The sequence below is a fragment of the Synchiropus splendidus genome, chromosome 17 (assembly GCF_027744825.2).
Source record: "Synchiropus splendidus isolate RoL2022-P1 chromosome 17, RoL_Sspl_1.0, whole genome shotgun sequence".
Lineage (NCBI taxonomy): Eukaryota > Metazoa > Chordata > Actinopteri > Syngnathiformes > Callionymidae > Synchiropus > Synchiropus splendidus.
Window position 1 is genome coordinate 8256286 of NC_071350.1, and position 23626 is coordinate 8279911.

Below are 23626 nucleotides of genomic sequence, written 5' to 3' on the forward strand. Positions count from 1 at the left end.
AATGTCACAACAGAAAACCCCAGAAGACATAAGTCTACTCAGTTTGACTCTACTCACAAGAGCTGGATGAATACTGTACATATTACAGTGCCCCTTGCTCTTATCTGGTGCAGTACATTAGCATTTTTATTGTAATGTCTCAAATATGTCACTTTTCCCCACCGCCACTTCCTTTTTAAAAGAAAATATTTCTGAGCATCTAACAGTTTTTCAAACATATTTTGTAGTCAGATACTGTGACGGAAACCACAATAGTGAGTTTAAAAAAAATCCTAAAAATGACCTTATATTTTGGATTCCTTTTTTACCTGAATTCATCAAGTGCCAAAATAGTGTATAAATTAATATTTTTCAAAATGTGTGTGATTGATGTAACGTTTCCTAGCTGCCACTCACATGCCATTTATATCAAATATTTATCATAAGGTCTGTTTTTGTGTCAGATTTAAGTTCATGCCATGTTTTTTTTCCACAATCATATTATTTAACTAGTTACATTACTGTATATTGCAACAAAAAAATACATTAATACTACTTTTTTTTTTAAAGATGTGCCATTTACTGATCACTAGTTTTGATAACAACTTGAGTGAAGCTGAAGAAATGAAACCAGCTGCACGAGTAGTCTTGATATAGTCTTTTATTTCCGTCCATTTTACTTTTACAGTGCGTTTCTGGACAACAATGATTGAGTAAGTTGTGGGGTTTAGGCTCCACTACAGATCTGATAACTAGGTATGTTACACTTTTGAGTTCTTGATTTCACAAACAACCCGATCATTGGACATCCACGAAGTTCAAATCATCCTGCAGCGTCTCACCTGCCTTTGAAATGTTAGTGTCTCGATTTGAGTGAGCTAATCTCGTAATCCTGTCCTCTGAGTGGTTAGGCAACGAAAGGTCATCTTTAAAAGCCGGTGGTCGCTCCTTCTCACAACTGAATATGGCACTATTGTTAAGGAACAAGCAGTAGAAGGTGGGAAATGAAACCAGCAGCTCAAACTTTGTACAGTCTGACTTGAGCAGCATCAGAGAACCATCTTACTGTCAAGCTTCAACACACCTGCTCAGAAACCCTCGAGGAGCTTCTCTCCACCTACTGAGCCCACACCATTCCCTCCAAGTGGACGAGTCGCCACGTGGCGTCGCTGGGGAGCAGCAGCGATGAGACGAAACCACATCAAGTGCACGTACAGTCGGAAACACATCGCAGCAATGAACACGGAAACACAAACTCACTCCAGTTCCACATGACGGTACATTCAAGCTCCAAGAAAAAACATGGGATGGCAAAGTTAACAGCAGATTTCTCCCTTTAACTCAAGTTTGGTCTCAATTTTTCCTCAAATACACAACAGCTATTTGAATAGTGCACAAAATAAGAATACAAAATTAGACTTTAAATACTGTAGCAGCAATTCTTTTCTTTTAAAGTCGAAAGCCTCCAGTCGTCCAGGTGGATTGTCCTCTGAAGTGCGAGACTGTCTGGAGGAGGTGCAGGAGTTCGGCGTGTGGTTGGGGTAGACGCGATTGAGATGTGGCTGTAGGGGGCGCTCTGCTCCACACAGTCTTGAAACAGGAGGCGGTGTGTTCTTCTGCTGCAGCCAAATCATCTCTCGCTCAGCCTCACAGGAAGGTCAGAGCAACCCTCCTTGTCTTCCTCTCACTCACACAGTCGCAGCGGCCCCAGCAGCAGGCCGGGCTGACGACAGGACGCTGGGATCATCGCGGGAGATCCCGGACTGGCCACTGTAAAAGGCGCTTCTCTCAACTGGAAGCTGTGGCGATGGCCTTCTTCAGCTGCTGGCTGCGGATCTCGCGATTGCGTGAATCCAAGAGAAGATCATGGCAGGTGTTGCAGACTAAAACCGGGTCGTAGAGCTGCTGGTCTGGAATGGGCAGCTTCAGGTGGCAGCAGTCTTTACAGAACACATTGCCACAGTTCCTGAACGGTGGAGAAGAAAAGACTATCAACATCGAAAAGAATCAGTAACCTTTGCCAACCAGCAGGTGGCGGTATAATACACATAAAAAGTCTGTGCGATCCCATCATGAGAAACCAGTGAGGAAGAAAGAAGATCTACAGGAGGTGAAGCCGCACCTGCAGTGGTGACGTCTCTTTGCTATCCAGAACTCACAGTCACAGTGGAAACAGTGGGAGGCCATGTGGTCGGGCACCCACCTCGTGACCTACACACACACACACAAACACACCTTTGTCAGAGTGGAGTGGACCCAAGTCATGTGACTAAAGAGGGTGTGCGGGCAAGAGGTCCCTGGTGCTGGAGGTGAGGCGAGGCCGAGACGCGCTCTCACCTCTGTGTCCTTGCTCTCCACTCGGTCCCAGCTGCCCTCCGACAGACGGTCCTCGCTGTGGGAGGACAGAGAGTCCTCGTCGTTGCTGTTGTCAGATTCCCGCAGACACGTCTGCGACACCGATAAAGAGGAGAGTTACACCGATACAACGTGCCACCAAACAAACCGAGCAGACACATCATGAAATTCCTTCGAGTCTTTCCACTGTGTTGTGTCTGATGCTGGAGAAGAATGGACTGAAACCACATGAATCACTTTCATTAAAAAGGCATTACAGCTCCTTGGGGAGTCGCCGCAGCCAAATCGCTTCAGAGGACAAGCTTAAACAAACAAAGGCAACTCACAATGTCGTCCTCGTAGTCGACGTCCGGCTCTGATGGGGGGGTGCTGAACTGTTTACTCTCCAGCCTCATCTGCAGCCGACGCACCTGCTGCCGCAGCACCTCCACTTCCTGTTTGTAGCCGGCCTCGATCTGCCGCAGCCTCTGTTGCACCGCGTCCATGGGCACTGGCAGCCCATCATCATCCAAGTAAGGGGGGGCCTGGGTGGGGGGAGGGGAGCTGGAGGCTGAAGGTGAATAGAAGGACCCTGGTAGAAAAGGATGGCCAGCTAGTGAGTAATTGCCGAGGGCCGTGTAACTGGCGCCCCGAGCCAGCCACGCAGGCTGAAGGGGGCTGGTCGGGCACCCGAGAGCCTCCCTGCGGCAGCACTGCGCCCCGCTACCAGCAGGAAGACCCTGAGAGCGGAGCAGCTTGGAGGCTAGCCGGCGGCTCTGAAAGCCACTTGACTGAAATGTCCGAGCGGCGCTGGAGTGGCTCGCACCGTTGCATGCAGACTGGACCAGACCCTGAACGCGCTCCCAATGGGAGCCAAATAGGGCCAGGTCGGAGATCTGGCTCTGGGAGATCAGCTGATGAGCCGGTCCATGAATGAAGTCAGCAGGCGGCGCTGTAGCTGTCAGGCGCCCTTTCTCTCTGACATCTGACCCTGTCTCCTCCCCTTCCAGCTCAGGCTCAGCCTGCTCCTTGTCTTTCAGTTCACTGTGGACCACACCTTCACAGTCAGCTGGTGGCAGGACTGGGGGGGGTTCTCCCTCATCTGTGATGGTCTCGGTGGAGTCCTCCATGGGCGGCAGAGGCATCTTCTGGTCGTAATCCTGGGGAAGGCAACTTTCCCGACTGTCCGTGGGGCTCAGATTGGGGGAGAGGGAATGGGCAGCAGGTTGAGTGCCGTTACAGGGCAGCGGTAAACATGGCTCTGATCCATGAGAGGGGGTCAAAGTGCTTTCAGAAGTCCTACAGTGGGTCTCAGCTTCCGGTGGAGGGGGTGGCAGTGGCAGGTTGGCTACTAGTGGCACAGCCTGCTGGAGCACAGGAGCTGTGCAGGGAGCGTGGCAAAGTGCTGTGTCCTCACAGAAAGTGACAGGTGGAAGAGGCAAGGAGGGCAAGGGCTGAGTGGTGAGACAGGACTCTTCGGCTGGCTCCACAGAGCAGTCTGGATCAGACTCCTCCTCCGGTGTTTCAGAAGGCTCCCTCGCCGTGAGTTTTCCATCATCCAGACCGTTGGCGGGTTTGACCTCCCCAGAGTTCTCCAGAATGGGGCGACCCTCCTGGCAAAGCTTATTGAGGTTGGGATCACTGGACGTCCGTGTCAGGGGCATCCCGTTCTCAAACGCAGACACAAGGTTCTCCATGGAGCGAGTCTTTGGGAGTCTGGTGCAAACAGTGCAATGTTTTGGTAAAAAATGAAGGGCACCACAGCAAGTGAGAGAACAGCAACAAAATACCTGTCTAAAGAGCGAGCGGTGAGTTCGTCCCCGGAAACATTTGGAGGCAGGTACAGGTCCATGGAGTCATCCACTGCAGTGCAGGGGGAGGTGGTGGGCAGGTAGACGGCCGTCCACAGCTGCAGGGCCCGAGTGTGACACACAGGCTGCAGGATCTGCCAAGCCCAGCACAGTAGAATCACTTCACTGCACATGCACGGTTATGACGCCAACTTATGCTACGAACTGCAGGTTAGCACGGCGACAGCGAGCCTGTCCCAACGGACCCAATGCTTTTAGCTTAATCCTACAAACAAACCTGATCCACTTTTTAAAATTAAGACTTTCAAAATAGTGGTGACTGACTGGGACAGGAGAGTAGTGTCAGCAAGTACCATGTCATGACCAGGAACGTAGAGGAAATTTTGGAAGTTCTTGTTGCCCATGCGTAGGAAGGACCAGACGGAGCAGGTGCGCTTGTAGATATTCCTCGCCTCCCGCTCACGTGCGTTGTTGCAGAGGAACGTCCCATAGAGACACGAGTAGGTGTGCAGCACTAGTTTGACCTGAAGGGTGACGAAACAGGGTGGCAGGGTTTACGAGAGGCACAGATGTAAATTCTCACCAACAAGATAAGATAGGACTCCCTCACGAGGCTGGTCCAGCCAAGAAACATCCTCACACAGAACCGTTTAAGTCTCATAACCGCCATGAAACAATCCTTAGTTCGATGGTGAACCACAACTTGACAGGATGTTATTACTTCAAAACCTTGAAGGTCAAAGAAGCAGAATGTTTGTCTCTCCACTCACCAGAAAAGCCTCATTGAACTCAAACAGGCAGGGGAACTGCTTGAGCAGCTGGTGAACACAGTCCAGCCACTGCAGGAAAACTGGGCACTGCTCGCTCACATCATCAGTGTTCTCCTGGTGGCCACAGCGGTCCCCAAACTTATGGCCAAAGTCTAACCACTCTGTCTCTACAAGCACCTGAAAGCCCTGAGATGGCAAGAAGAGTGAGTTGCTGTCTTTGAATCTCATATGAAACTCAATTTCCATGAAATGCAAACTGTTTCAGAAGCTGAACAACACTCTTAGATTTATCTGGAGATGACTGTAAAACCGCAAATAGCTCAGTAAAAGCAGTATTGTTTATTATCGGCCAAGTTTTCTGGTTGTCAAAAATGACAGACTGTAATAAGTGAATGCTTCAGTTGAGTTTGCATTAAGCATATATTCTAATTCAAAAATGAAATCTGCATCAATAACAAATGGAATACTTTGAAAGAAAACTGAACTCCGGGCTTGGACAGAAAAAAAAAATTAGATTCACCTCTAATGTCCTGTAGTAAGGATCCAAAAGAATCTTGGCGAGGGCCACAATCTGTGGCGTGCGGTCCCATCCATCTGAACAGTGAACGAGGACAGGGCGACCTTCTCGTTCCACGGCGGAGCACACGAGAGTGGCGGCTTTCAGCATGACAGACAGGTGCTGCAGCCAACGGGTGCTCTCCAGAGCAGACAGCCAGCTAGAGAAGCAGACGATATCGCAGTCAGAGGCCATAAAGTCATGGAGATAAGTCATCTGATGTTCTACTCTGTTGAGTTGTCTGTCAGGAGGAAGGAACCACCTCCTGACAGACCCACTCCTGAGAGCAGAAAAACCATGATGTCACAGTCGCTGAGATAACATGTTATCATGTTACAGACATGCTAAAACACATACGTCTGACCCACTGCATGTAAACAGGGAAGTAAACAAAAACTGATCCATATCAGATGTCCATGTGTATTGAGAGGCAGCTGGGCACCTTGGCAGGATTCTGGCTCAACTGCAGCTGTGATCACATCTCCTGTGGGGTGTTTCCTTACCGAGCAGTGAGGCCACCACCGTCAACAACAGAGAGCCCAGTCACTCAGAGGAAAAGGTCAAACAGATCCACTTACTTTCCTGGGTCGGGGATCTGACTGCAGACCGTTCTCAGAGCCTGGAAGCTGTTTCGGATGGCATGGATGTTGGCCATTCCCATGAACATCACCTCACAGTTCGGGTAGTACTCTGAGCAAATACAAACACAGCCCATGAACTGAACAGCACGAGCAATTTAGGCAGGTATTACTGTGTGTGTTGTGTGTGGATATGCGTCAGTGTTCATAGTTTTTCCACTTCCATAGAAGAGGGTTAACAAAGTAGGTCCTTTGTTAAAACTTGAAGTTTAAAAAAATGGAGTGATCAAATACAAAGCAAATTAGAGGTGTTCTTTAGTGATGAATAAAATAGATATATTTTTTAGGTAGCAGTGACAACTTTTTTTATATATATATTGCACAACAATTTCTAAACTTTGTCACCTACCTTCACATTCGCAGCCACCTCCTTTAGCTCTGTTAGCCACGGCAGCCGTGTAAGAGCGAGCATCCAAAATCAGCAGCTTTTGTGGGACAGAGTTATCGTCACATCCTGAGCCACCTGTCAGAGAGGAGTCTGGAAGCCGATTGAAAATACAGTCAATCATTTTCTGGTTACAAAAAAAAGCAAGCATTTTAAACCAAAAGGAACCAACGGACATGATTATGAGCACCTTATATTGACAATCCAATGACGATATATGTGTGTGTGTGTGTGTGTGTGTGTGTGTGTGTAAGATCAATGTGGACTAGCTGGAATCTGAAAACAGCTGCTTCTTATTAAAAAAAAGTTTTACTGTAAATCAATTTCACCACCAAATCAGATATCAAAATTGAAAATATCATGTGTCATTATAGAAACATTTTGCAAGTATTATCAATAAGACTGATCGGTGCAAAAATTCCTACGACACATAATTTAACAAGGTCAAACTTGAGCCTTCACTAGAGAGAATTTTACAGATTCCTAGATCATGTTGTAATAAGCAAAGCATGAGGGCAAAAGAAGTTACCAAAGTCACTATCAGACGAGTCTTGGGCTTCGCCACGTTGCCGACATGCCGCTGCACCACATGAACCTTTGCTGGTGTCCATGTGACAGGCCTTGGCGATGGATGTCACGAGGTACTCGTCATCAGTGTTCCTCCAGCCCCACCAGCTGATCTCCGGTTGACTACATCGTGCAATGACTGCCCCGTTTTTCTGATGCCTGGATTTCAATGTTGGATTTAATTAAATAAAAAAAGAAAATGAACAAAAACAAAAACAACAAGCACCTGTAGACCACAACTGGGATTCTCTTCCAGGATCTGAAGGACGACACACTCTCAAGCTCCTTGTCAGTGATCCATATGGGAACTAGGAGCTTCTGTGGGTAGCTGGAGCAAAGTCTGTGGGTGGATAGATAATTTATATTGCATAAGAGACAGTCCAACATCAAGCACAGCCATCAATGTTAGCCAAATATACACACAAAAAGATCACATTTTCATTTCAGAGTCAGAGGAAGGTAGATGCTGGCTTGTGAGTGTATGTGTGAGTGAGAAATAGAGATGAGGCAGGGAGGTGGAAGACTATGCTGAGTCATGCGTCTCAGCAGGTTGCCGTTTTTTAATTATCCAGGTGTCCTGAATGTCTGTGTCGCCCTGAGGACCTATGAGTCTTCAACCTGCACAGACCTCTCTTTTGCATGTCTGTTAAGACTACAACGATGGTACTTCGGTTATATTCATCACTGAAGTCGTGCCTGTTTGGGGTGTCTAATCTTACGACATGTTAGAAGCAAGCATTTAATCAAATTAAGTTTTGAGATCATTTCCCACAGCCTTTATAAAAGCTCATCTATCTCTCATGACATCCTAAACAATATCCACAGGTTTTACATACTTGTAGTTGCAGTTTAGATCAGAAACTCTCCACACATTCTGCATGTCAAAGCCCATCCTCTTGACCTCTAGCTCCATCCTCTGCCGTACATGATCACCTACAACCAGAACACACAGTTAATGGGGGGGAAAGGTTTGTGGTTTTTGCTGAACTGTCAGAGAGGAGCCATTTACTAAAGATGAACAATGGACTACGACACCCGCAGAGTCAAACATTGAAAAACGGAAGGTCTAGTGAATGAATAACTGCAATTTCGGGCTACCAGAGAGATACACTGTTCAAAGGTGAGATAAAAAGCTCAACTATGTTCAAGCTCCAACCAACAAACAAGTCCTCCACCTGGGCGACAGAGATGAACGTGCTGGTCTTCATCGTCAGCGCTCCCTCCCAGACACCAAGCATGATAAGCCAGAGCAAACAGATCTTCGAGACGTGATGGGTGCGTAATGGCCCGAGTCAGACGCTTCACCCACTCCTGGCACTGCTTGAATGTTGCAAAATGGCACCTGTGTTAGAAGGTGACAGAGATCATGTACATGACAGCAAGAGAAAATAAAAGTACAATGAAAGTTCCTTTGTTCCAGAAAATATGAGTAAGATTGCTCGGAAGATAATGAAATAGACCGAGAACGTATAATATTAATTTGAAATGACTTCAGAGAACATTAATTGAACTCCTACATATCAGTTTGGTAATCCATATCTTTGCATTGATACATTGACTATTTATGAGGAAACATTGTTATCCTAAAGAGCCACACAAATTCAGCTCACATGTGAGTGAAGAAATTACACACATTACCAAAACCTCAAGTTTGTTTAGATATGTTACAGAAGAATAAAGGCCATCTAAAATGTTGATCATCTTTTAAATCTTTGACATGTATCCAATATAGCAGAGACTATCGATGAATGTAGACACGCATTACCAGCCAGCTCTATTTAAATCATAACCTGTATTTGTAGCGCTATTCTTACCTGACAACTTTGGAATCCTTGCAGATGATGTGCAGCTGGAACATATCCCTGCTCTCAACGCCCTCTATCAGCCTGAGTGGCACCTGTAGGGGGAGACAGAGAGCATGTGTGATGAACCAAAGGGTCCACAGATAATGCAGCATATAAATCAAAATACTACTTCATTAAAAAAAATTAAAAAGACCATGCTAATGGAATATTTATCTCAACTTCAGAGTTTGGATAAGAAACTCCATGAACACCAAAATAAAATGCATAGACTATCATTGGAGGTCGATAATAAGGATACTGTACCAAGGTCAGTCTGAAAATTGCAACACAAGAAGCAGGCATGGTAAGAAAGTCATAATAACGACCAACATTGTGATTAAAATGATGATGCATAGTGCACTTTGTCTTGCTCTGTAATCACGCTGGTAGCTAAATAAAGCCGTCTAGACTGTGGCAGAGGGTTGGGATTGTAATCACATGGTACTCACAGATATTTCATTGTCCACACCTGGGTAGGTCTAAAACACAGTGACACCATGGATCACACGGAGAGAAAGAGGGAAAGGTGCGAGGGAAGGAAGGGGAAACACAACGAGACAGGAGGAAATGGAAAAACTATTAAACCATAAACTTTAGGACACAACACAAAATGAAGCGTTAAAGGGAAGGAAAACATCAAAGAGGTCTAGAGATGGGTAACTGATCATACAGTGTGTCAGCGGTAGCCAACATGACGTTGAAATCATGGAAAGACAAACACTGCGGGGGCAAAGGACAACAAAACAGCAAAAAGGTATGACGATGAGGAGTGTGGGGGAGAGGTTCTGGCACGGCGGCAATCTTCAGTACTGCAGAAGTCAGACTAGAATGACTTTGCATCCGAGTTCACAGCTTTCAGTTTTTTTCCAAATGCAGGAAATATTAAAAAATGCCAAGGATTTAGGGAGAAGGAGGAATGTTGCAGCTAGAGCAGACATTGGTCTATTTGTGTTTACACAATGCATGGCGTCAGTGGGAATGGGCTGGAAAACACCAGTGCCAGCTGGAGCCAGTGCCCAGTTGCCAAATAAAAACTATGACCGCTTACACTACACTCAAAAGAATGTCGTACATAACTAAGCACCGTTGTAGGCATTTCGTTTGGAATTGTTGCATTTTCATGAGCCAATTATGGCTAAGAAAAATGGGTATTTCATGTAAACAGTACAAGGCTTTTCAGTGGCTAGGCTTAATTAGTGGAAACAAGTTAAACCTCTGACATTCGAATAACCACCATTTTAATCTTAAATCCAGCAACACCTACGTTGATAACAGAGTCCTTGAACTTGATATGGAGTCTGTAGTTAGATATGGCAATGATGGCTTCATCTGCACGACCGAGATATTCCACTCCTTCCCCCTGAAGAACTGGGAATGGCACCTGGAAGGACACAAAACAAGACAAAAAAGTCAAAAAGCAGATATGCCCAGCTTCTATTGTGTCTTCCGGAAACGTTACTATCAATGTATGAACCCACATACAACAATAAGGACGTCCTGCTCTTTACAAATAGATAGTCGTATATTGGAACAAAAACAGTAATTCAAAGTCATAAAATACCGGAAAAACAGATATTTTGTTGTTATGCTGTAGGAATTATTTCAGATGAGGGCTCAGATTGTTGCTTATGGCATAATACCTGTTGAATCACAGACATCCCCCTGTCCAGTGTAGCCGGTAAAACAATTCTAAAGCACGTTGAGAGATTGCACTCATCTATAAATCATGGATAAGGGAGGGAGTCTGCATGTGTGGCCATCCAATTAGTTTTACAGTAGAGCTTTGTGGGCACAGAGGACATATTTGTAGGCATGAATGAGCACGGAGAGCAGTGGTAAGAGAGATGCCTGCACCAATGCTGACTCCTCTGTGTCCATTTTAATTCTTATTTACAACAGTAATTCATTCAAACAACTTCCAAGCAAATAATAGCTTTCAGTACAAGATGAAGAGGGGCTTGTGTACGTTGTGTAGCGCGCGATTTCATCCACTGCAACTTTCCTAAAAGTTAAAACTGCAGTCAGCAAACGTGTGAGCGGATTTCTGAGACTTGTTTCTCCCCAAAAAAATGGTCGGCCAAGTCTGTACTGAAAATAACCACTGAAATTATGAAGCACAAGCTTGTTTGTACAAGTTTATGGGCAACGTATGCCTTAGTCTGATGCTACATTTACTAAATTATAGTAAATGCAGGGAGCTGATATATTTCCAGATGCCATTCTTTCTTCAACTGCATGACATTACCACTAACACATTAGTGCAACAAGATTGTCCATCAGTGGTTACACTGGTGTAATCAACCTAAAAAAAGTGCAACAAACAAATAACTCCAAGAATTTTATCTTAACATCTGCAAATAGATGTCAAGTCCCAGTTAAAGGCATCAGCTCTGCATCGTGAAAACATTACCTCATCATGCATTAGCATCAGTGCTGAGTCACGCATATCAGGAGCCACTGATGCATGTGAAAAGAGGACATGCAGCAAGGCAGATGGCAGATTATAGTAAGAAGTCAGAAATCAGACCTACTTTTAACAGTAACATAGTTTAAACCAAGCACTTGATATTTATTTAATCCAGATCTAAATGAACTTTTAAGACTTCATGGTGACCGGCCGAATGAGCTGATGAAGTAAATATAAAACCCTGACATTCATCACAACAGCTGCTGCTGCTCATCTCGAGCTGGAAACATGTTCATGAGTTTGTGCATGCATTGAAGGATGGTAAGTACTAAGCTTAACTGGGTAAATGGATCACAAAGCACCCAGTGAGGGCATCAACAGAGGCCAAGAGAAAATATTTTTGGAGGTCAAAGCTTCAAAAAAAGATCAATATTATACCTGACAGCGGTTAGAAACAGACTTGCACGATTCCAACTCAAACAAATATCTTAAGATGAACGTCTTAAAGAGACGTAGTGCAGCTACAGACAGAGGTGTTAGAAAACCTGACACCCTCAGCTAAGTGTGTCAGAGAGTTAACGTGCTGCACAAGCCAAGCTCCAAAAGTAGGTACACGAGTCACAGCGAGCAACTGCAGAAGAAGACACTGTGTCACGTTTCCTCTCTAAAGCCTTCAGCAGCAAAATTTATTTTAAATGAGGGCGCGAGAAGCTGCGTATGAGCTGAAAGCCCCATGAATAACAATCAGACTTGTGAGTCGTGACTTCCGCTTAAAGCCGCCAGCCAGCAGAAAAATCCTGGCAACCATGTTTGTGTGTGCTGTTGCTTGCATACGTGCACAGGCATGATATGAGATTTGTAGATACACAGAGTGGGGGAAAAATAAGGGTGTAGCACTCTGGGTATGTTTGTAATTTGCCTGCAGGAAGACATAAAAAAAAACAAACCAAAACTAGGACAGGAACACGCCAAGACGGCACCTGTGTAAAAACCAGCTGCTGGCACATTTGTGACGTGGTTAAACAGACTCGAGGGAGCTCAAGGAGTTTGTGTCAGTGGAGCTTGTAAGACCAGGAGAACACTTTAACCAAAACGCATATAAACTTTCATTCAAATGGGCCAGTGGATATGTTGATGAATCCCCACCAGGTAATGGGATTTTTAAAAAATACTTTCCGGTGCCACATGAGTTTTGTTATAAAGTTTGTTGGTCCAATGATTTCCACAAATCACATCTGCAAAAGACGGTCAAGACCCCTTAGTTGCACCACTGGGACCAAATAACTAGCTGGTACAGCACATGTCTGTGATATAGGTCAGTCTATCATAGCATCAGAAATGGTGCATAAAAAAAATATATAGTGAGAACCTGGCCTAGCTCAGCAATGAAAGACAGATGTTCCATTCTTAGAGAAGAGTCTCAAGAGTTTTATCCACCAGATGTCAGCCACAGTCACGATGATTTTAATTCTAATAGCCTTGACATCTGTGTCACCACTTCAGCTGATGTGTGGTAATCATTGTTACCTGAAGACTTTCATCCTCCTTCACCAGCTCTTTTTGGGGGAACAGATCCTTGGCCTTGATGTACTCCAGACTGGGAGGGCCCTCTTCACCCTGGGGCACACAGAAGAATGACATGTGAAGCTACAGTTATCCAATACAAACATTTCCAGTGTTGCATTTGGAAAAAAAACTGATATTAACAAGCTAGACTTTGCTACCAGTCACATGGCAGCTGGAATATGTCCCAATGTTCCTGCACAATGATCAGATATACTGTACGTAGGCAACTCTTCGTTTTATTCTAATTTTAAACATCAAATGTGACAGTTGAAAAGGTGAAACCACTTTCAAAAACATTATATACATAACTGGATACTGAGTTTATGGGGATATTGTACATTTTGTGCAGTCACCAGCCACGACTTGAAGCGGTGCTTTCAAGTTGAGCAAACAGAGATAAAGTCAGCTCACTGACGCATTTGGCACAGTTGGCCAATTTCATATCGTTTTTTGGGATGGTTCCTCCTGTTCAAACAAACCATTGTGATGGCATTTTCAGACTAATAAGCAAAGATCTTTCACAGAACACTGTGCTAAAAAGCAGTGAAATGTGTACTCGTTGAAGTGTCATACTTTACAAAACACCGCGTTGGCCATCACTAAAGATAAGATTAAACTGTCCTCAGTCTCTCTCATAAATATTTAAAAATTATTAAAGGGTAAAATGGGACTTTTGCAACTCACCACAAAGAGTGCTCAGTTACGGCCATTTTCAAAAACACCACTGCAAAACAATGATAGCGAAAGGGGCCTCAAGTCTGCTCACTGGCTGGCACATAAATAATCAAATGAAAAAGCAGTGCTGACTTAAGAAAAACAAAAGAACTAACAAATTCACACATGTACACTGCACTTGTCAGTGCTGAGCAAGGTGACGTCAAACATACTGTAATAAGTCATCTTCAGCTAATAATTTACTGATAACCAAATTACATTTTGACAAACTAATGCTAAACAAAAAAGATAATTATGGGCGTCCAAACAATAAATATATATATTACAAAACCAATATATTTTTTTTGTTTTTAATCAGCCAAGATTTTTTTTCTCGTCCATTTATTATATTCACTTTTATGTTATCTTTCACTTCTGTTCTTTCACCAGACAGCATGTTTTTTTTTTGGCTGCAAAAATATTTAAAATGAAAGAACAAATGAAAAGAACAGCTAAAACAAGATAAATTAGCCCGAAAATCATCAATATTTAATTTTATTGAAGTATTATGGGGAAAAAAATATCCTACATACTATAGCATGAAATTTCTAGAAAAAAAAAAAAAAAAAGGTCAGTCAGTGGAACATCAGGAGGTCCATCAAAGACTGGCAACACCAACAGAATTAGTTGAAGATGACAAGTTTCAGAGTGTGAGAATATTCTACAATTTTTCTACAACTATGCAGGTCACGTCTGAGAAAAGCTTGGCACCAAACAACCAATTCTATAATGAAGCCGTCCTGACATTGCACTTTAGAAGCCAGCAATCTGTGAGCTTTAGAGCTCACTTGAAAGGTATTGACAATACTGCACAAAAAGTACAATTAGTGGATTAGATGGTGGGTAGATCTTTATAAAAAAAAAAAAAAAAAAAATCTGCAAGGATCGCCAACATAGGAATATAGGCATTGTTATATGCAGGGACTGTGTATTTTTCTTGCAGTCAAGGTGAGCATTTAATAATAATTGTACTGTGTCTACACACACCAGTCTGAACGAAACACGTTATAATAAATGTATTAAAAGGAGAAAAAAACATGACAATGCCTGCATATAAATAATTTGGTTCAGTGCTGCCCTCGAGAATTCAGTCATGCGTCAGGATTTATGGAAATACTATTGATGTATTATATTGCAGGCTATAATGTACCATAAGGAACAACTGTGGCCACCATATCAGGTTTAATGAGCCAAAGCTCTAGGACTATGACACATGCAGAGAACATCTGCAGTGCTGTAACACGTTATCAATAGCACAACAGAGTATCAAGTCGCTGTAGGAACACTAGCATTGCCATACTAGAAATAAACTTTCATAACAAGTCCACAGGCTGTGTTCGAGCAGAATGTTGGTCAAAAGTAGAAGACCTCATCAAATGTCCGACTTTGATTCAGCGATGCAAAGAGAGTTTCAGTAATACCATGTGCCTGCTGAGACTGATCAGGTCTATCACGTAGTTAAACTGGCACACCGCAACATGAACACGGTTCTGTATTTCAGCAACATGGCGGCCAACTTTAAGTCGGATGGAATTTAACACATGGCCGCATGCTATCATTGCAGAAGGTTTCAAGATACATGAGAAAATTGGATTTCCAAATCCCAACGGTATTATGACACGGTTGGATTGGATTAAGTTAAAAGAAAAACGCCATCTGATTTTGCACTTTGCCTTCCAAAACTGATACACTTAAAATGCATGATACGTAGTCCTGAAAGACTTTTCTCCTGTGAGACAAAGATTGTAACAGCAAAATAACTGTAAGGCTTATTTATTGACCATGAATCTTATGCCATCACTCACCACGAAAAAACTCCAGGGCTGCTGTTATCAACTTGGACATTTGATCTGAATATTGATGTGACTGCACTTTAACACAGACAGCTATGCGCTTTAGCAAGGCAATTTCGGACCAGTCCCTTGCAGACTGGTGATTTAAAAATCACTAATACAAGTGGATTGTTCAAAAAGGCTTATAAGGTTGTACAACTCAGTGATGTTATTACTATGCTAGCGTGTCATTACAAGTTAGCTGAGACTGGCTGCAGTTTGTAAGTGAAGCAGGTTTTTTTGCTTAGTCACTGCTGCATACCATTTCTGCCCAAACTTCGGCCAACAAAAGATAATGAATGACTTCGAGATTACAGGCATCAATGCACTCGGATACAAACATGTCATCACAGCGCTTCTCAACAAGTCAAAGATTGCAGCACGAAGGACAAATCTATAACCTTATTAAATCGTTATTAAAAATGGAGAGAAACAAGACTCATGAGCAAGTGTCTGGTTGCCATGGATACAACAACCTCATTCTGAGAGGCAGTCTTTTGAGTATCTGAGGCCAACGTAACTAGCAGCACCATGTCACCAAATTATACAATAAGGTACTCTGAGCAGGGTAAAAGATCACGGTCACCTGTTCCGGATCCAGTCCAAATACACATTTGATATATCATTTACAGTTATGAATACCACATTTTTAATAAAACGCAGTCATAAACCGGGTGAATGGAAAAGCCAACCCCAAACTAATTAAAGAAAGGTTATTTTAACTGGGTCACGAACAGGCATGGTGAAGTATGAATGCTCTTCACCGGTACCGCTTCTGCTGCCCAGCCCTTCCCAGTCGATATTAATATTTCAGTGTCCCAAATGATTTTATTTTAGTACAACAGATCTTCCAGAAACAGGGAGACGGGGTACTGACAGAAGAGTCAATGGCAAAGGCATTGTACACAAGTCCCTTCCCAATAACACAGCAGTTTCAGAAGAGAATGCCTAATTGTCAAGGCTGCTATTTTGCAATGTCAGGCAGACAAAAAAAAGACCATATTGGACACAACAATTAGCCTTGCCATTTGCAGACACAAGACTGTCAAATAATGAGGGACTGGCACAAATATGAAGTTAAACTGTCTACAGACTACTGCATTTACTGTTTAAGGATTTTGTAACTGTCTGGTGCGTCTGGGTGACTTGAAGGTTGCCTGTGGGCCACATGGGACTCCCGCGCTGCTATGAAAACAGCGACTTGCACAGACTGAGTGAAATGTGACTTCATCCTGTGAAATGTGGCCCGTTTTTCTTGCACGTGACTGACTACAATCAAACTGTTCAATACGCAATACAGAAAATGAACAAATATTGATTGATTTTTCACCAGACCAGTCAATTATCACAATTTACTACAAGCTCTTCTCTAAAGCTATGTAGATAGATCTCACTGACTTTTGTACAAAGTGAAAATCCATAGTTACGAGCAGTACACTTGAAATTCATCATCTCATTTCAATATATACGAGGAACAGTAAGGACAAATATACCGTAGATGAAGGTCAACCCTTTCATCACTCTACGCAGGGACACCTGATATGTGCCCTCGATTCTCAGGACATCCCAAACAAACCCTCGATGCAGCTGCTCCACTGCAGTGGATTCACCACACCGCTCTGATACGGCTATAGTAGCCACACGTCCACACTCAGAAATGGCCCTCACTTTCAACTGCCAATCACAATGCATACAGTACATCGCAGTTGAGTGATTGCAACCACAAAAATAGATTTCCACCACCTGGTAGATGAAACATCACCGATACACTTATTCATATTAGACGTCTTTGCAATTACTTAACTGCAGCACTCACGTGTACCACACAGCGAGCCCCACTATATCCCCCCCCCCCCCTCACCTATAGGTACAACCAAACACCAGCTAGTAATGACAGCAGACAAGCACATTCAAATCGACTATAACTCTGCAGAAGAGCATGTTGACTTACAAAGCAGTTGAGCATGGAGCAGGACACTTTTCCTGCAAGGCTCATGTCGAGGTGAGGCGGGGCTGAGCACAAATGGCACGCAGCCTATGAAGCAGCAGCACGACTGAAGCACGAGGAGCCGGCATTACCATTCTTCCCTCACAAAAGACTCTCCTCCGTTCTTCCGCTGAAAATCCAGCTAGCCACCAGTCCACTGCCTTAATTTCACCAGCCTCCCTCTTAAGAATTACAGGACCCAGTTAGTGCAAGCTCAGGGAACCACCACACCCCCTTCATGCTCTCACTGAAGGAAAAGAGAGCACTATGGTGAATGGAAAAAAAAAAATCCTGTTGCACCACACTGAAGATAATCCTTCTCTGAAAATTAGAATGCCCGACCAATTCTGAAAGCTAAAAGAACAAAAAAAAGCAGTCTGCAGATGTACTATAGCAAGTGGTATGAGGGAAAACTGAGAGAGGAGGAGACAGAGCAAACCATAGGGAACTGTCCGTTAAGCTCCACCCTCCACATGAGCATCTCTCACATTCACATGCTCACATTTCTCCCCGAGTCTCCCTCCAGTCTCCTACTCCTCCCCCACTTGTTCACCCTTCACCGACATCTCTTCATAAATATGCCTTTCCCTCAGCAACCAGGCGATAAAGCACACAGAGTACCGCCGGCAACCGGAGGATACTCCAGCTGCCATGCCTGCACCATCTGACGATGGATGGAGGGGTGGATAAATAGACAGCAGCAAGACAGCCGCTCATGTTCACATCCGCAACAAAGACATCAGCAGAGCGAGCAGAATGATGATCATCAAAGTATTGCATCAGAAGCATCTCATCTAAGTGGACACAAATGCGTGGCAGCAGGGGGACAGAAGAGGGAGGGCGGTGAGGAGAGCGAGAGTCTATGCGGACATTTCCAGTGACACAGCATTCTAGACAAAAACTCTCCTCAGCCGTCTGCATCTCCCAGTGAAATACACTACTGCAGAGAATATAGGAAACTGAATTATTAGTTCCCAATGAATGGTGCATACATTGACACATGTCCTCAACTGGAGGCAAGTCACTCTCCCTAAATCACCATCGTACTCTTCAGCACTTGCCACAACCAAAGCCCCCAGATTACATAAGATTGTGTAGCATTCACAAGCCACGATCAATACCACTGTCAAAAAGACTTATTCGGTCATGTTTTTAATGAATTAATATAAAAAGATTTAATTCAAAAACAGAAAAGGAAGCCATTTGTAGTCCATTTAATCCTAAACATAACACTCTTCCGCTGTTAATAAGACTCAATTTACTTTGACCTTGCAACAAGATGATTTTTTTGTATAAAGTACATCATTTGGGGGTTTTTAAATGGAGGGGCAGATTTTTAGGACGTTTACGTTTTAAGCTTTTTGTTGAAGGTTTAACTTTATGATGTGGTCAAATTCACATATTCAAGTTGACACATAAATAAAAAAAAATCTGCCAACTTGCATTAAAAACCACAACACATTACCACAAATGGTAGACTGCGTAGATGAGCGTTACATGCTGTTATCAACAAAGTAGTCATACTTCAAGTGCAGTCAAATTCACAATTCATGAGTCACACAAATTCCCAGCATTTTAAAAACCCCATGACATTGACTAAAACAGACCTCACAGGATGCCATGATGTTGAAGACAGCGTTTCTTCCTAGTATGGAAATCGGCTGACATGTTCAGAGCAGTTACAATATCAGAACAGGGGTGGATGAAGATGACAAACAACCACTGTAACAACCAATACAGAGTCAGATTAATAAAACTATTCCCCATAAGTCCCAGGCAGGTGGAACAAGTTATTACATGTCAACTGTTCCAAGTGATGTGATACATACTTTCAGCTGCAGATAAGAGAGAATGAATGATCAACCCTTATCATACTAAAGCCACAGAGGAAACTGCCTCAATCGAACTTTGGTTTATTATTTGATAAACGCGTATCAGAGGTTGATCAAATTAGGATCCAGTAAAACATCATTTCAGAAATGAGAGTAGCTGTGTTGAGCACAACATTTTTACTGCCAAACAGTTATACTCATCACAGGCATGGTGATCACACCATGACAAAACAATTTGAGGGGTCACTGAAAATCCTCTATTGAGGAAGGCTGCGCACACATGAGAATCCCAAAAACTGGAACTGTTCAACTTGTCTAAGTTAGAGTGGCAGTGCTTGTTGAAAATGGAACGAGGGGACATTTTATCTAATTTGAAAAAAAATTAAATATGTAACTAAAAGGGCTGGAAGACACCATGTCATGAAGAAGCTAAATATACCTTTAACCAAGAAGTTTAACAATGTCCCGTATTCAGATATTGAACAAGTGCATTTGAATAAAACAGTGACACAGTATTCCAAGTGTGCTCCCCTGCAAGAGTGATCACCCAACTTGGCCTCTTTGGTCTTTGTGTTATTTTAGGAAAGGAGGGCATGGAGGCACCAAAGAGTGTCAGTCCAAATGTTGGTGCGCACTCAAAACTAAAGAGACAATGGCAACACATTTGAAGTTATGCATTTAAACATTTTTTAAATGAAAACTCGTTTACATTTTCGATAGTGACAGAAGTGAATACACTCAGCCAGGGTACAAGTAAATATAGCTGTGTCTCAAGCTTACTGCATCCATAATGCAGTGTAATTGTAAACGCATTCACATAATATTTGGAAATCCCCCATGGGGAACACTGGTGGTATTGAGGGTCAAATAGGGCAAATGTCACCAATAGGATGACATCATGAGCAACAGAAAAACCATTTATTGTAGCTGAGCAAAGCATTAGAGAAGAGACAAGTGTAAAGTAACACCACTGTCCTGGTTTCCACGCTCATCTTGCTCACGAAGCAACAGCACGAGCGGACAACAACATGAACGGAACACTTTTAAATTGTTTGAAGGAGAAAGACAGCAGGCTGGGAGGCAATTAAACTCTGCTTCACAAGATCGGATTATACGGATCATATTACCTGTGGAACACAACGCAGTAACACTAGCCTACCAACCAATCCCACCTGAGAAAGGACAGCGGCTCCACTGCGCTAATCATTTCCGGACACGCAGCGATTCGTTTTTTTAAAAACTGATTAACTTCTCGCCGTTTTCTTGTCCATCAAAAGCAGTGCCTCAAGTTTCACAAACAAAAACGTCGATATGATAAAATCACTGAGAGGGAGTTTAAGCCCAAGACTAGCTGAGGTTTGCATTTGACATTATATATGCCTGGTTTGGCCCATTATACGAGCGTCAGGCCTGGCATCAAGTAACCCCAGGGCATAATTGTCAGTTCAATAAAAATCACAAACCGCAGGGCAGCCTGCCACACTTGCTTTCTCTGGACTCAGTTGACCAGCACTTTGGACTTCAGACTTTTTTTTTTTTTTTTTTTTTTTTTTTTTTTTTTAAATATTAAACAGCGGTCTTATTGGCCATTATCGACTCTTTACAAAACTGCTCATATGGAGAAAAAAAGGAATTGTTTACCAGTGGCTTTCAAAACAACAGGCCATTCTGTTCATGAATGACACATTACACAATGAATCAGAGTAAACTGAGCCATTTGCATCAACATTTAGTGGACGCTCCAGGATCCAACATCATACTCACCAGCAGTGGAGACAGGAAGTAATTGCAGAGCTTGGTTAGTACATTAAAAAGCAAGCAAAGCGGAGATTTATGAACAGCCCAATCTCTTTTCATTTGCCTTTCATCGCCATAGTGGATTCCCTTTGGGCAAGTGATTGATGTATGATCAGAAGAACCGCATTGGCCTCAAAGTTGAAAACCCACGGTAAAGAGAGATTAAGACATACGTGATGTATTTATAACGCTCCCTTTTTGCTTCACTACATTTCACACAGCATTAAAAATATAGCACATTGGACACCTGCATTGTCGTGACTGACATCCACTGTGCATTTTAACTCTCCTCAACCTCAGAATTGCATCATTGTGCAATGACAACTAAAGCTGCAGATAAAACTATAGTTCTAAATAACAAAACTCTCTTGCAATTCTTAAAAGGAAATGTTTTTGATACACATGGAAATTGGCACATCAAAGACAGCAACGCTGCTACCTGCAAGACAGCGTTTTTATATTCAACAGCACAATAATCTGTGAAACCACGCAAGAGAGAAGATCTATTGATTTTGAACCAAAGATGCTTCACATGGATTGTGCAGTTTGGCTTGAGTCAGTTCCTGATGTATGACGCTCCACAGAGCTTCAGGAAACCTCAATAATAATATTTAAATGTTTAAAATTCCAAGTATCCCACATGAGGCAAATCTGTACTAGAATCAGAACAGAGATATATGAACCTTGCTGAGCATTGTGTGTGATTGGCTTACCATGCTGCCAGTCAGGGTTATGGACCGTCTGGGCGCTCCTTAGCAGATCCCTCCCTCCTGTCTGCTGAGCTCAGCCACGCCAGGAATTGTTCCTACCAATGTTAAAAAAAAACAAAACACTACCTTCAGTCACAGGGAGTGTGTGTGAGAGTGGGTGGTTGGTTGAGTGAAGAGGAGTGGCAGAAGTCCAAAAACACTCCCTGGTGTGAGCTACAGAGTGAAAAATGGAAATTAAATAAATAAATTCAATTTGACGGTGAAAAGTCTATTAACAATTTTGTTCCTCAACAAACAATCATATACAACTCCCTCAACAATACAGTTACCCTGAACGAGAAGTAGGTTGAGTACATGAGGTCATGTCAGGGTAAATACACAAAAGCCATACATGCACGTGCATGCATACCAATGATATGCAGCAAAACTTGATGGAAACCTTGGAACCAAGAATCTACTGGTATTTGAAAGTCAATCCAAACTCAAACATTCCAAGGGATTATCTGAAGTCCAATTGATTCCTGTAAGTGATGAAAGACGGGGACAAATTCCACAACTTTTTTTTCAAACATGAAGTTATCACTGAATGTGCTGACTGGTCTAACATGTTGAGGCGATGGCATTTACTTCAATCAGAGAAATCTAAACTGTGCTACTTTGACTTCACCCGAGGCAATGTGACACCAAATGCTTGCTCCAGTGAAGAGGGGAACCTCTGGCAGCAGTCAAGTCTTTTTTTCAAGTGCATATATTAGCCAAGTCAGAGGGGTGCAGCAGAACATTAACACAAAGCATGAACACCTGCATGTACCTCAAACTTACACTGCGAGTCAATTCAGTGTTTTATTGAAAAGTTCAATATAATCCCTGTGCTTTTTTAAGGTCAAAGCATTTCCCTTTTTCAATCGCTCGAGCATTTTTTTTCCTGACACACCCCCTTTTGCACACCGCACCAAATCTAAAAAGTAAAGCAAACGTCAACTTACCAACACTTCCTTAAAGTAGCGTTTTTCAAAGTGATAGTAGTTTCTGGGGTAAATTACAGACCAATACGGTGCAGGTTATGAGTAGTGTCTTTCAAAACACATTCTAGTTGTAATCCAACGCATGGCACACCTCCTGCTCTCTTCTCCTCTCTCGGCTTCAGTATGTGTGAGCCTGCATGCTGCTTGCTAGCTTACTACTTCTCCCTCCCACTCAGGTTTTACAGAGAGGTAGGAGCTAAACAGCCAGACCCGCTCTAGTTCCCACTATCTTATAGTGAGTTTAAGATATTAGATTAAATCAATTACGGGGAAAAAAAGAGACGGATTAATGAAGAATATCAATTTTACTTAAAGGCTGCAACACGATTAAATTTCAGGAGGGTGTCTAACAATAGCTCAGGGTGAAAGCTCTATCACTGCTCAGCAATAGAAAGAGTGGCGAGGCTATAAAGCTATAAATACTGCTTCACTCTTTGTTCACATCAACATACAGTTTTGGAAATTAACAAGTTTCAAATTCTAAATGGCCAGCTATCAAACAAAGCATAAATCAACTTCAGATGATGAAATATATCAGTAATATTGAAACGCTAGTGGCATATTCAATGTAGGGTGTGTGCAAGGTACACATGTGAGATGAGATATTGTGTGTGTGTGTGTGTGTGTGTGTGTGTGTGTGTGTGTGTGTGTGTGTGTGTGTGTGTGTGTGTGTGTGTGTGTGTGTGTGTGTGTGTGTGTGTGTGTGTGTGTGTGTGTGTGTATTGGCAGCCACAGACACGCGCACACACACACGAGCAAACACGAATAAATTTGAGTAACTCACTCATGCCATTGAGATTAATGTCAGAATGTTAAAGAAGAGTGCTTCCTGAAATTAGGCTAATATGACTTTACATACACACACGAACCAA

At 43.1% G+C, this 23626-nt stretch overlaps 1 protein-coding gene across 2 annotated transcripts; it reads right to left on the bottom strand.

Moving 5' to 3' along the window:
- Window positions 1-544: 544 nt before the first annotated feature.
- mtmr4 (myotubularin related protein 4) lies at window positions 545-21679 on the bottom strand. Of its 2 annotated transcripts, XM_053846997.1 has the most exons (19): window positions 17355-21679; window positions 12819-12908; window positions 10149-10265; window positions 9334-9363; window positions 8855-8937; window positions 8216-8382; window positions 7877-7973; window positions 7267-7380; window positions 7003-7199; window positions 6438-6566; window positions 6029-6140; window positions 5415-5610; window positions 4895-5080; window positions 4478-4648; window positions 4104-4258; window positions 2661-4029; window positions 2317-2427; window positions 2102-2190; window positions 545-1945 (listed from the first exon to the last, which is right to left on the bottom strand). In XM_053846997.1, exons 1-19 carry the CDS (start codon window positions 17397-17399, stop codon window positions 1768-1770), a joined length of 3636 nt encoding a protein of 1211 aa, XP_053702972.1. In that variant the 5' UTR covers window positions 17400-21679; the 3' UTR covers window positions 545-1767. The 2 variants fall into 2 exon arrangements, with proteins under 2 accessions (XP_053702972.1, XP_053702973.1); XM_053846998.1 differs by lacking the exon at window positions 9334-9363 and having other exon boundaries at window positions 551-1945; window positions 17355-21676.
- Window positions 21680-23626: the final 1947 nt, after the last annotated feature.